Here is a 14,088-nt window from a genome sequence, read left to right on the forward strand (position 1 = left end):
CCACTTTGTGTATGGCTTCCTTCAGAGATTAGCGGCTCTCAGAGGGCAGCCACGGGATGTTGATCAGCTCAGATCTTCAGCCAGCAGCCCAGGGTCTGCTATAGCATCAGCCTCCACAGCTGTTGCACTGAACTGCCATAACTTTAGGTGGTTTTTTGCCTTGTGATCCCCTCTTGATCTCACTCGTTGGCAAACAGCATGATTTATTCTGAAACAGGGTTCAGCAAAGGCCAAGGATGGAGGTTGTCATTTAAAGAACTGCCATTCAGACTTTGTTGTTTAAGAGCAACGTCTTACCTCTTTTCAACCCATCTTCTAAATTTAAACTGACTCTAAAAATATGGATGATTTATATCTTCCTTCTCCCCCACTGACTTTTGGTTCAGGCTCCAAGTTTTGGCAAGAACTGAAAGATCTCACCTTCTGCTGGCCACCCTGCCGGTGCTTTGAGACCCATCGGGGCATATCTTAAATAAAATTGGTAGTGTTCCTGTTTACATCCTCACTGCTTTCCTCCTTCCCTGTCAGACAGCATTACTGCTCAGCACCGAATGAGGAGCCCTGAGGCTGGAAGGCGGCAGCTGGGGCCCAATAACCAGTGACATATTTTGGTTTGTGTGAGCTCATATGTACATCAGGCATGCCATGATTCTAAGGCATGAAATCTCCATACATGCAGCCCAAGTTAGAGTTTTCTCCTCTCACCAAAAGCATGTACTGAGAGAGAAGCTAGTTCACGCAGCATAGCCATATTCTCAAAATAGCCCTTCTGTTCCCCCATGGCCTGTACTTGTGAACCTCCCCCTCCCCCATTATAAATCCAGACTGAAAAAGATGTCTCCCTTCCAGCTTCCAGCTCAGTTATTCTGTAATTACAAGATATTAGACTGGTGGGCTCCCTAATGGTTGCATTTTTGTTTTGTTTTGTTTTGTTATTTTTGGCTGCACCGCATGGCTTGCAGCATCTTAGTTCCCCGACCAGGGATTGAACCTGGGCCACAGCTGTGAAAGTGCTGAGTGTTAACCACTGGACCACCAGGGAATTCCCTGGTTGTGTCTTCTTTTTAACGTTATATGCTAGGCCTTTTTAATTTTGAGCTTCTCTGTGGATATTAATTTTAATGAAAACACTGTATTGAAGAAAAGAGTGAGTTTAGGGGCAATCGGAGGAGGAAAGGAGCAGAGACAAGCAAAGAATAACAGTCTAACTCAACAGCAAGCATGGCATGTGAAGATCAAGTTGTATTTCTGCTTGATGAATCATTGTCCGACAAATTAAGAACATATTGTTTCTTATTTATCTATTGTCAAGGTTGCAGTCTCAGGCATTGAGGATAAATCTTGATTTTCATAAGCTCAGTTGACACTGTGGAGCCACAGAGCATAAAACTTGCATCTAATAAACAGAGTTCGATGTGGAACGGCAGGGGATATAGTAACAGCATAACTTGCAGTGCTTCCTGTTCCTCGGCCCTGGTGTCAGGGTTATTCCTTAGCAGGAAGGAATTGTACTAGACCAAGAGTTTGTTTTATCTGTTGTAAGAAAAAGTTCTAGTTTTAGGTACTTTATTCCCCCAAATCTTAGAGATTGGGGATAATTACTTTCAGCTTTTGTTTGGTGAGTTCTCATCTTTGTATCTACCCACTTTCTCCAGCCTCCCTCCCCACCTTCCTTTAGTGAGTGATCAGTGACTTAAATTCCTAAGCCATGCTTGTTTTATGGGCACGTCTACAATAGACTGGTTGTACAATTTTCATGCACTGTTTAATGTTACTACTTGGATGGTCCTTTTAGAGGACTGCTAGCTGACTGAAATTCCCAGTAGAAATTTTTGTTTGGAATTCCTGAAGTTGAAATACGGAAATTACATTTTAATTTGATTAAAAATAAAGGGTCTCAGCTTGAAAAACTATGAGTCAGGATATATAGTATATATAATCTTTATATATATATATACACATATAAATCTGATATATATATATATATATATATATATATACAATATAAATCTTTAAAGAATGAAAGTAAAATGTAAATAAATAATTTCAATATTTTAAATAATACTAAAGCGTCACTTCCCCAAATCCTGTGATATCAAAATTAGCATCAGTGCCATAAAATGTGAAGCTTATTTTTGACTTTTTAAAAAATGCTCCTTTAAAACTAACGTACAGTGACAGAAAGTAGGTCAAGCTTGCCTGGTGATAGATGGATTGGATTGATTGGTCGCCAAGGGGCCAGGGAACTTGTTTGGGGTAACAGAAATGTAGAAGCTTGTCAAAACTCATTTACCTATACTTAAAATGGGTGCATTTTATTGTATGCAAATTATACTTCAATAAGTTGATTTTTTTAAAGTTTTAATGCTCCTTGGTTTAGTAACATTAAACTGAATGGAATCTTTGACCTTTAGTATAGTATAGCATCTCCCCCAACACTGCTCACTGCTACTAAACAACTAAATGAACTATTTAAATGTCATTTAGGTAAAATCCAAGAGCAGAGTAAGTTATTAAGGAGAAACTAGAAGCATGTGGAATTTGTCACTGTTGCCTGGGGGTGGTGGTTGAGAACTTAAGCCATTGCTTGCCTAGGTGTCCCTGTGGTCTAGGCTGGGTGGGCCCAACACAGGAGCAAGAGAGAGACCAAAAGTGAAATGGTTTCTAAATGTACCTCAATTCCTTTTGGCCAGCTGTTGCGAAGCTCTTTGGTGAATAACAGAACTCAAGCCAAGGTAGCAGAGGAATTGGGCATGCAGGAATATGCCATCACCAACGACAAGACCAAGAGGCCTGTGGCCCTTAGGACCAAGACCTTGGCCGACCTTTTGGAATGTGAGTCCTAGGGAATAAAGCTTTTCTCTTAACCTGCAGGTTCAAGTTTAAATCAATGGACCAAATTTATGCTGCTTCTCATTATTATATTTTCTGATTAAAGAAACCTCTTCTCTATTTTAATTTTTATTTATGCTTCTCTCCAAAGCTTGTTTGAAGGAGAATAATTTGGAATTAACACTTGTGAATAATGAGCAGTGGAGGCTACCACAACATTGTAAAGCAGCCATACTCCAATAAAAATTTTTAAAAAAAGACTTGTGGATAATGAATTAATGTTCAGTCTGTGTTCACTAATGCTCCCCCCTCCTCACCCTATGCCCCTCCATCCTAATGCTCAGCCATCACATCTCTTTGTGTGAAACAGTAACAGAATGTGAAGATGGGAAATAGTGAATCATGGCTGTTTTTGCCACCCAGCAGCCTTTAGATAGAGGCCTAGAAGAAAGAAGGTAATTTATTCCCTAAATACTAAAACAGTTGTCTATTGTTGTGAATGAACTCAAAGCTCTATGGACAATGTTGTCATCTCTTGCAGTTATCAGACCATCTGATATGGTCTCGTAGCATTATAAGTAATCCTATTATAGCTAACTAAAGGATTATACACACAATTTTATTGTTTCTGATACTACTGTAAAATAAGTGGGCCATTCACTGGGTCTTGGAACCTTTTTTTTTTTTAATGTTTTGGTATTTTTGGCAATTGGAATTATATACAGATATTAAAGTCTACCATGCAAGATCAGCTGATTTACAAAGTGCAAAGGCAATCTGACTAAGGAGCTTAAAAGAACTTCTTTTTCAATTAAAGAAAAGTAACTTAAGATTAGAATTAGACAAAAAGTAAGTTGAGTGATCATCAGTCTCACTGGCTTTTTTTAGCTCAACAAAAGCTATTTTTATTCCTCCTTTTAAAAACTCGCCGTTTGTTTGTGTGGTGAAGGTACCTTTTAATGAAGCTGTCTTTGGGGTCACCATTTTTTAATGCAAATTTGGTTATATTGTTTAATTGTCATTAAGCGCAGTATTAATTTTTTCTCTGTTTCGGCAGATTGAATCTATAAATTGTCCCATATCTGTTGATGAAAGGTAACACAAACCCTTGTAAATGGGTGATCTCCTCAAGATCAGTGTTAAGAAAAGCAGGCCCCAAGGATGTGCTCATTCTGGCATCACATCTGATCTTCAAGTTTTATTTTGATTTATTTGATGTTAACATGGTTGTGTTCCCAGGTGTCATTCTTTCCCTGCTATACAGCAGCACTTTGTGTATCATTTTAACTAATTATTCATTTATCCCTTAGTCAAACGTAATTTGGTCTTTGTGGTTTTGCATCTTAATTATACATCTCTATTGCTGCTTTTAATATTAGTGATAAAGAGTAGTTCTTGTTTGAAGAAAGATGAAACGGTAGTGCTAAAAAATAAAGAGGGCTTGGAAGTTAACGTTTCTTAAAAGTCTAGGACTTGGGAAGGTCGGTGAGTTGGTGCGGAGTTTGTCTCGGCACGCGTGGCCGCGCTGGGATGGAGTCCTCCTCGTCTTCCTCCGCAGCGGGTTTGGGCTCGGTCGACCCGCAGCTGCAGCATTTCATCGAGGTAGAGACTCAGAAGCAGCGCTTCCAGCAGCTGGTGCACCAGATAACGGAACTTTGTTGGGAAAAGTGCATGGACAAGCCTGGGCCAAAGTTGGACAGTCGGGCTGAGGCCTGTTTTGTGAACTGCGTTGAGCGCTTCATTGATACAAGCCAATTCATCTTGAATCGACTGGAACAGACCCAGAAATCCAAGCCAGTCTTCTCAGAAAGCCTTTCTGACTGACCTGAGTATTACCTCTTTGGAAAAGGAAGGTAGTTCAAGAAATGAAGAGCAGTTGATGGGATGGTTGAAGAAAAGGCTGTGGGGGGATCGGCTCCCACCTTTGTCACTCTTGGGACATCCTGTCATCTGAGAATGAACAAAGACCAATTTTTGTGTGTGGGGGTGGTTTGAGGGTCAAATGTGTTTGGGGTTGTGTTTTTTAATGCTAATCTTGGGAAAACAATTGACAGATGAATGGAAAACTCTACTAGATGTATATTACTGTATGTGGGACGATGCTTTCCTCATAGTCCCATTAACTGCTTCCTACAATTTTAATAGTGGAACTGCTCTATAGCTTGATAGTGGGACCACATAGGTAATAATCTGTTATTTGTGTGGATTCCTTTCAGATTTCTGGAGAGATCGATATACATCTTTGTGTCTCTCAGAAAGGGCAGCAGTGGGGGAAAGAGTAATTTGGTACTTGACTGGAGGCCTCCTTATCTAATGTTTGATTATCAGTGCTGGAAAAAAAATGTATGGATTATTCATACAGTACATTTCACCTTTCTAGGTTATCTCCCTCCCTTATACTGTGATTCACTTAAATATCTGTATGTAAAGTACAGTCTTGAGCTAGTACAGGTAGCCTGAGAGTCTAGAGGCCTTTAGTTAAAGGAATCTAGCCAGCGAACATAATTCTCATACTAAACTGCCACAAGGAACAAGTTAACTTACCCTGTATGTCAGAGTCCAAAAAAATTTAAAGATGTGCCTAAATGAAAAAATAAGTTATAAAGATTTAGGCCAGTCAAAAACTAACAGCAGTTTCAGGTAGAGGTGCATGCCTAATGTAAATCAGCATAGTTTCCATTTACTGCGTTCTATTAATCACTGAAATAAAAGCTTCTACAAGAAAAAAAAAAAAAAGTCTAGGACTTGTACTCTTTCTAGTAAATGGCAATGCATTGTGGCTTATTTTTACGTATTCTCTTTTTCAGCATTTATTGCAGCTCTGTACATTGATAAGGATTTGGAATATGTTCATACTTTCATGAATGTTTGTTTCTTTCCACGATTAAAAGTAAGCTCCTATAAAATTTAAATTGGTTGTGTGCTCTATGCTTGGTGATTCTAGAACCCTTTACTAAAAACTTTTTGGGGACTTGTTGCAGGAGTTCATTTTGAATCAGGATTGGAATGACCCCAAATCCCAGCTTCAGCAGTGTTGCTTGACGCTTAGGACAGAAGGAAAAGAGCCAGACATTCCTCTGTACAAGTGAGTACCTGCTGCCCACAGGCTGTTGGATCCGGGAAGCTTAAAGTAATGCTCCATGTGCCTGGAGGAAAAACTAATCACTGTGGGGTAATGGCCACATGAGTCCTGCATGGAGACGTCTTGACTCTGGGCCCAATGCTCAAACTCTTTGGGCCTCTCAGTCTTTGAGCTCTAAGTAAGTGGGTCACATTCGATTATCTGTGCTTTCTCCCATCTCTAAAATGCTTTGGGAACTGCTCCCTGGGAGAAAGACATGCTCAGATAATTTTTCTGATCAAGATCAGAAAAATTTAGGTTAAATTGTTTTATGTACATTCTTATAGTTGTCTTCTTATTTCTTATAACCCCTGCTGCCTACGCATCTAGATTAGATGGTGTGTGCTTGTTTGTTTGTAACAGTACTTGTGTGTCTCTCTCCACTCTCTTTGAGGCCCTGCTGGCCTCTGTCCCGATTGCCTGATAGGCGATCACTGTAAAAAGCAGGGCAGTTCTTCACCGCTGCTATATTATTCAAATATTTGGAACTTTTCTTTTCAGAATGTGTACTAAAAGCTGCCGTGTACATTTGAATATCTTTAGTGACACATCTTTATCCTTTGAGTAGTAGCCAAAAGTCATTCAAAGGAAACGCAGGTCACTAAACACGTAACACCAGTTTTGATGAAAACAGGAGGTTTGACTCTGAAGTAGAGTAATTATCATGAGACATTCAGAAGGTGGTTTCAGAGGGTGGTCTCAGAAGGTGGTCTTAGAAGGTGGTTTCAAAGAGGAATTATAAAAGGGAGGGATTATCAAAATAACTGGGTTGCCTCCCAAGGTATGGTCTGGATATGTGTTTCTAAGGATGTTTAAGTATCTAGTTTTAGGACTGGGTTACCCCCGTCTCTGTACACACATGGGTGCAAGTACACACATTTGTGTGAGTGTTTCATATGGAATAAAAGCCCCTTCCTGCGGACTTTCTCAGACTTCACAGTACTCAAGGGAAAACACCAGAGTGGCAGCCGGGAATTTAAATCCTTTTTTATGTTTTTGTTTAATAGTCACAACACGTTATAGGCTTTTTCACTAAAAGAAAAACTGAGGCCAAGAGATGGTTGAGTCACCCCACAGCAGGCTGCTATAAATTGTCCCAAGAAGCTGTCACTGCTCAATAGTGATTCCTTTACTTGTTGGGAAAAAACCCAAATGTTTAGAAATAGCACTTTAACATGTGTCTAATAAGCATAATGAACATCCAAACTGTATGACATGAAAGGCTCAAAGTATTTCCTCATCAAAGTGATAATTAAAGTTCAATAAATAAAATGAGGATGATAAACTTCTCATAGCGCCAGCATGATTACTATAATAAGCACTACCTTTAAGAAGCCATCCGTGTACTTTCATCCTAGTGAGTATATACACACAAAGGAAATGACTGCTCCCTTCTCATATATCCCCCAAATGAAAGTACGTGATGAGCTTGTTCTTTTTTATCAAGATGATGGGGTTGTTTTACATAGTTTTTTCAGGATTACTGTGTTCATTCCATTATCTTTGTTGGCTGCGTTTAATTTCCCTTTTCCATGAAGTTATCAGTTTTACCATGTTTGAAATCTGCACCTTGTCATTAAAATCCAGAGTGCCTGGAGTTTTGTTTTTTGGCAATTGTGTTGTGTACTCCACATCATAGCATACCTTTGAATTGATCTCTGATGTTTCAGAAATTAAATGTATTTTCTGATCTTTTAGATAAGATACCAGACATTAGAAAGAATCCGTAAAGGGTGTGAAGCCATTCAGCTCTGGCTTGAGGTGCATTACCCGAATATTTATGATTTTTCGCAGTGATTAGCACTGAAAAACAATGAACAGACTGCAATGGCTAACTTTTCACTGACAAAAGTTTGTTAATTTTATGATACTAGGAATAACACTTGGAATTGTTAAAAAATATTTTACCCTTCGTTGTTCGCCTTCAGATACTGTTTATAATGCTTTGGGAAAAATATGTGTATATAAAAATCCACTGTAGAATTTTAAAAATTTCCTACTTCAAAGCTCTCTATATTTGTCACGTTAGCAAATCAAAACCGTACTCCTGTAACTTTCCTGTTAATTTTACCTTCCTCTCTCTAAGCAATAAGTCACATGGTTTTTCTTGGAGTTATATATTAGCAATAACAATTAAGTAACACTTTACGTAATTAATGTTTTTCCTTTTCCTTCCAGGACTCTGCAGACAGTGGGGCCATCCCATGCTAGGACCTATACCGTGGCTGTCTACTTCAAGGGAGAAAGAATCGGCTGTGGGAAAGGCCCAAGGTATGAGAAGAAGATACTTTAAATTTCTTCACATGAACATTCTGTGTGTCTGGCAGGTGCCTGCTTGGTATTTCCAAACTCTGCAGCCTGTCTTTTTAAACTCAGAGTATAGAGTATTCGAGGGTAATAGCAAAGTGAATCCCAAGGCTTAATGTACCCACCAAGCTTAGCCCCAAACTTGAGAATCGGCCTTGAGCAGTGGGAATGCCATTGCCTAAAGGGCTTTGGCTACCTTGAGGAAAGAACATTACCTGGTGCACAGGTAAGGTCTGTTCAGTTTAAGTTACCCAACACTGCTGCAAGCATTTCATAGAACATGTCATGCATGACACAGCCATTAGACACTTGATCTCTTATTACTACTCACTTGAGCTCACATCTTCAGGTAAAAAGAATTTCGTATGTTATCACCTTTCTTTGAACCTTCCAATTTATATCTTAAACTGAGAAATGATTTGAAGTCTGTCTACACGTGTATTTTTTTACTCTTTGCCTCTTAAACTTTACACTGAAGATGTTCAAATTTAAGTAAGAAATACTTCAGACCTAATATAGATGGAAGGCATTTTATTGCAGTGTTAAAGGTGTGGAATGAATAACTTAACAGGCTTTGTGCAAATAAATGACATTTCTGCATGCCCTTGTGTGTATTCCTATCTGTGCAGTTCAGTATGTGACAGTAGAAGTAATCAGATAAAATTTTATGAACGAAATATGAAAGAAAATCAGGCTGAATAATTTGGAGCCATGCTTTGTGTTTTTGAAAAAAAAAAATCTTAAAATGTACCTTGTCTTTATTTTATTTAATAGTATTCAGCAAGCAGAAATGGGAGCAGCAATGGATGCACTTGAAAAATGTAAGCCTATCTCTTTTTCTATAATTATATGTTCATAATGTAATGAGTATTTTATGGAAAGAAAATGGGGAAGTAGAAAAATGGTAAGTACTGATAAAATGTGATCTTTTCTTCATAATTATTCTCCAGACAGAGTGTAGTAGAATGTAAGATATGTATAAAATGGGCTTATAATTTAAAAAAAAAAAAAAGTATTCCCAAATGCTTTTTGATTTTCATTTTCCTGTTTTGTATAGAGTCCCACTCTCAGCACAGGTAACCCATGTGAGTGACTTAGTATATTTCATTCTACATATTTCTCTATACTTCTAAAATCTTAAACCTGTGATGGTTTTTTCCTTTTTAGTTTTTAGCCATTGTTTTATTAAGACAGGATATTTACGTACTTCTCTGCATCTTTCTTTTCTTCCTAAATAATACATCACGGGCAGCCCTGCAGGTCATAGTGGCTCCAATTCATTCTTTCTTAAGGGCTGCATAATATTTCATGCCATATTTTATTCAGCTTTTAAAATTTTTGGTGGACACTGTTTCTGTCTTTTTATCATTGTTGATAATAAAAGTCGCTGTATTGCTGCTTTTAATTCTAAGGGTTGGATTCCCAAGAGTGGGATGGCTGGGTTGAAGAAACTTCAATTATATAATTGACCCTATAGGGAACTACAGAGTCTTTTGTAAATTGAAGGCTTAAGTGCAAGGAAGTTTTCTTCTGAGGTATATCGTGCCGCTCAGCAGAACCTGTGGGTAAAACCTGACAGTGCAGTTCCCTCATGCTTCAAACGCCAGCTCAGTGTGGGCGAGAGCAAAGTGTGGGAAGCTAAAGGTAAAGAGGCCCCGGATGCTCAGCCTGGGAGAGATTCCAGGAAAGGCAGGAGGGCCGGGAGCCAAGTGGTAATTGGCGGATGATAGCTTGTGGGTGGGGGCAGGGGGAGGAGTCCTGGGGGCAGAAGCTGGTGTTACCAGGGTCCCATGTCCATGGAATCTTCACTGAGAGTTTTGTTGACTCTGTTGTGGGGCTTTTTTATATGTGTATAATCACATATTGAACTAAAAATGAGACTCCATTTTCCAGCTGTAGGGTTGTTAGAGATGATCTTTTGAGTTTTTGGTTTGTTTGCTTTCAACCATAAAACATACTGGAGAGATGGCTGATTCTGAGACTGGCCTCCACATGCATACTGGTGGAAGGGAATTGTTTAAACTGCTGGAAAACAGTTTGACTGTCTGTATCAGGTCCTTAAAGAGGTTCATACCCTTTGATCTAGAGATTTCGTTTCTAGGAGTCAAACCTAAGAAAATAATTGGAGCTATGAGCTAAAGTTCACCTACCACGATAAATGTGACAGCTTGGTTTGTAATAGCCAAAAAATCAACCAGTCAAACTGCACGTTTGAAGGTAGGGAAATGTTTAAATAAATTATCCCAGAGATTGAGAAACATTTTCTATAAAGGACCAGATAGTAAGTACTCTGTCACAATTATGCGCCTCTGCCACTGTAGCCCGTAGGCTCGGGTAGTATGCAGATGGCTGGTGTCTGTGTTCCAATAAAATCTTATTTACCAAAACAGGTAGAGGGCTGTATTTGGCCTGTGGGCAGTAGTTTACCAACCCAAGTGTACCCATCAAAATGTGCCTATAACTATATTCTCCCAATGTAAGGATGGCTGGGGGAATGATTTTAAGTGTTCATGTGTCTGTGTAATATATGTGCACATTTGCATTGCGTGTGTGTGTGTGTGGAGTATAACTTTACTTCATAGGAAAAGTGCTTATTATAAGGATATATTCTAAAAGCTTATCTATGGCTAGATCTGAGTGGTGGAATTAAGTACTCTTAATACTTGAAACCTGTGTTTTATACAGTACATAAGGAATCAAATTAATATCGTTTAGAGAATAGGATTTTATTGCTGTTTTATTTCTAAAATATGCCATTATGGCTCCTCTTTTGTTTAAAGTCAATCACTGACTCTTAGGTCTTAGGTGATTCACCACCTGCCTTTCAGATCCTTTTCCTACCACCCTCCCTGTCCCTTCTCCCACCTGGGGTGAAAAATGGGACACTGTGCTGAAAGGAAGGGGGGTTAGGAATATACTATATATTTATGTCCACGTTTATTATGCTTCAACCTCAACAAAATCAAACTTTCCCCCAAACATGCCATGCTGATTCTTCCTATTTTCAAATATGAAGTAGTACCTCTTGTGTTTAACAGACCCGTACCAGGTTAGGGAGAATGGTGTCCTTCTCCTCTGTTACCAGATAACTTGTATTGCTCTCATTCGTGCATGCATCCCTTTGTGATATTTGTTGCTGAAGTGTGTAAGTGTTGTTGACTAAGTGTGTAAAATGACTTTTTCTTGTTCCATATTTGATTTCTCACTCCATTGCTACACTCATTATATACCACAAATAACAAATGAATTGTAAAACGTTTACATCTTATTCAAGATTTCCACTGTGTCAACACTCTTGAGTGGGGTCAGATATCGAACTAAATGTAGGTTAAACTGTACTATTGAGTGACATGTTTCCTTTCACCAAATGAAAGTGCTCTACTCGAGTTGCTGTTGCCCATATAGCTTTTAGCTTCTCATGATAAACTTCACAAATTGAATTATCAGAAATAATGACTTAGGATGTGGCCTCCTTTTGTCCATCTGATCTTTTTACTCTTTTCAGAAACTTTAATTGTTGGTAAATAATGGTGTGATAATGTCGTTATTTGTTTGAGGTTTTTGGTTTAAGCTTTGTAAAAATATACAACTCCCTTTTGCTATAGCCTTTAATCTCTCCCTGAAAATCACTTGTTGCTAGGAGAACTGTGTTAAAACACCTTAGCTGGAAACATTCTGAAGCCACATGTCTATGTTTTAACATACCTGTGTATTTCGGTGCCTTTTATGCTCGAGTTCACATCAGATACTGAAATCCAGAATCGACTGCTGATCCAGACTTCCACTGTGTTCCTGAATGATAAAAGAATAAGAGAAGAAAGCAAGCAATTTTTTTTCTCTTGCCTTACAAAATACAACTATATAGATTTCCTATGAATACATGTTCGTTCGTATGTGTGTATGTTTAGTTTGCATCATTCTGTGCACTGGTGGCTCTCCTTTATTAAGTGTAAAATATATCTCCTCGTGTCAGATAACTTTCCCCAGATGGCCCATCAGAAGCGGTTCATTGAACGGAAATACAGACAAGAGTTAAAAGAAATGAGGTGGGAAAGAGAGCATCAAGAGAAAGAGCCAGATGAGACTGAAGACATAAAGAAATAAAGGAGAGCACGAAAGTGGTGGTGTATTTACTTGCTTAATAACTGTGACTGTTGCCGGTTGAGACCTAGCCTAGTTCTCCTGGAGACAGTTATGAATAAAGTGTGCCCACTGAAATAAAACACAGTCAAATCACTCTTGTTGTTTTACTGATCTCATATTCAGTTTTTAGCTGGAGAGTCTTTATTACAACGTATTTGATTTCTCTCCTATTGAATGGAAAACTTCACTTGGGTAAATGTGCATATTCCCTATGATTTTGTTCTTTAAATAGTAAAATTTGAAACATATATTCTATGTGGAATAGATCCTGATTTTTCTATCTTTCTGAGATTGTGACTCCAGACTTTTAGCTGACAGGCAAAAAATTCACTTTACCAGATTTTTGGGCTGTGCTCTGTAAACATCAGTACTGTTTGAAATCTCTGGATTATTCACTCGATCTTTCAGCTTTCATCTGGGTGTTTGTCATGGTCTCAGCTGCAGACATTGTGCTTACCGTCGCTAACTGGTGAATCCTGTGTAGAAGGTATCTCTGTAACACTTAACTGGCTAATGGTGGGGTGCGGTGGGGGAAGACTGATACTTGAGTCATACGTATTCCTTGAGTCACGAGAATAGGGGAGAAATCGTGATTCCAAGCCAGAGGACGCTTTAAGCCAGGTGCTGTTACCCTGGGGTCAGTGGACCCTTTAGAAGTTTATAAACAGACTTCAGGAAAGTCTCAGAATATCTTGAAATTGTACTGGATTTGGGGAGGTGGCGGGGAGCAGGGAGAGGGGGGCTCATAGCTTCCATCAGCTCACAGTGGTCCCGGTAATAAAAGGGCTAACATTGCATTAAAAGACGTAACATCTTTTTAATGTTGTTTTAAACTGAACCTCACTGGTTTATTATTAATAAAGACAAAACTTCTTTTTTAAAACAAATGTGTTTTTATTCATTACTTTAACAGCTATCGAGTAAGTGCCCGCTATGCGTCAGGCATTGTTCTAGCCTCTGAGGCTATAGCAGTGAACACAATAAAATTCCCTGCCCTTGGGGGAGCTCGTGTGCTAGCGAAGGAATACACACGATGACAGAACATAAGACAGAGGTCACAGGGTGATGTAGATGATGGCCAAAGTAAAGTAGGAGCTGAGATGGGTGCAGTTTTCAGTCAGGTGGTTGGGGAAGCTCCCCAAAAGGGTGGTATCATTTGAGTTAAGAAGGGAAGGAGGAGAGGGAGCCGTTCAGGTTATCTGGAGACTTTCTTTTTTTTTCTTTTTTTTTTTTTGCAGTACGCGGGCCTCTCACTGTTGTGGCCTCTCCCGTTGCGGAGCACAGGCTCCGGGCGCGCAGGCTCAGCGGCCATGGCTCACGGGCCCAGCCGCTCCGCGGCATGTGGGATCTTCCCGGACCGGGGCACGAACCCGTGTCCCCTGCATCGGCAGGCGGACCCTCAACCACTGTGCCACCAGGGAAGCCCATCCTTTCTTTTTTATTAACTAATAAATCATCTCTCAGTGTTGAATCCACATATACATTGATAGCTGCGTATTAATGCGTATTTTGTATGCCAGGTTATACCATAATTTATTGACTAACCTAATGAAAGATGTGTAGGTTATAAGTAATTTGTTGCTGTCATAGACAATGCTGTCACATTCATACACACACGCATGCACGTGCGTGCACGCACACACACGATAGAGAGGAGTGAGAGAGAAGACCTCTCTAGACTCTGT

At 39.3% G+C, this 14,088-nt stretch overlaps 1 protein-coding gene and 1 pseudogene across 7 annotated transcripts in view; both read left to right on the plus strand.

Moving 5' to 3' along the window:
• The window catches only part of DROSHA (drosha ribonuclease III), a 128,554-nt gene extending 115,268 nt beyond the window's left edge, over positions 1-13,286 (plus strand). For 2 of the 6 annotated variants that reach the window (XM_027092682.1, XM_027092684.1), the window contains 6 exons: positions 2,694-2,835; positions 5,640-5,722; positions 5,814-5,917; positions 8,132-8,224; positions 9,035-9,081; positions 12,234-13,286. In XM_027092682.1, the coding sequence (XP_026948483.1) occupies positions 2,694-2,835; positions 5,640-5,722; positions 5,814-5,917; positions 8,132-8,224; positions 9,035-9,081; positions 12,234-12,364 (600 nt within the window). In that variant the 3' untranslated portion in view covers positions 12,365-13,286. The remainder of the gene's footprint in view (positions 1-2,693; positions 2,836-5,639; positions 5,723-5,813; positions 5,918-8,131; positions 8,225-9,034; positions 9,082-12,233) is intronic. The other 4 variants (XM_027092683.1, XM_027092686.1, XM_027092685.1 and 1 more) reach the window with 3 other exon arrangements.
• On the plus strand, positions 2,842-5,568 carry LOC113612663 (mitochondrial import inner membrane translocase subunit Tim8 A pseudogene; annotated as a pseudogene). The gene has a single exon (XR_003429920.1). The product of XR_003429920.1 is annotated as a mitochondrial import inner membrane translocase subunit Tim8 A pseudogene (transcript).
• Positions 13,287-14,088: the final 802 nt, after the last annotated feature.

This window comes from Aethalodelphis obliquidens, unplaced genomic scaffold (assembly GCF_003676395.1).
Source record: "Aethalodelphis obliquidens isolate GAN/ISIS:26980383/991018 unplaced genomic scaffold, ASM367639v1 scaffold80, whole genome shotgun sequence".
Taxonomy (NCBI): Eukaryota; Metazoa; Chordata; class Mammalia; order Artiodactyla; family Delphinidae; genus Aethalodelphis; species Aethalodelphis obliquidens.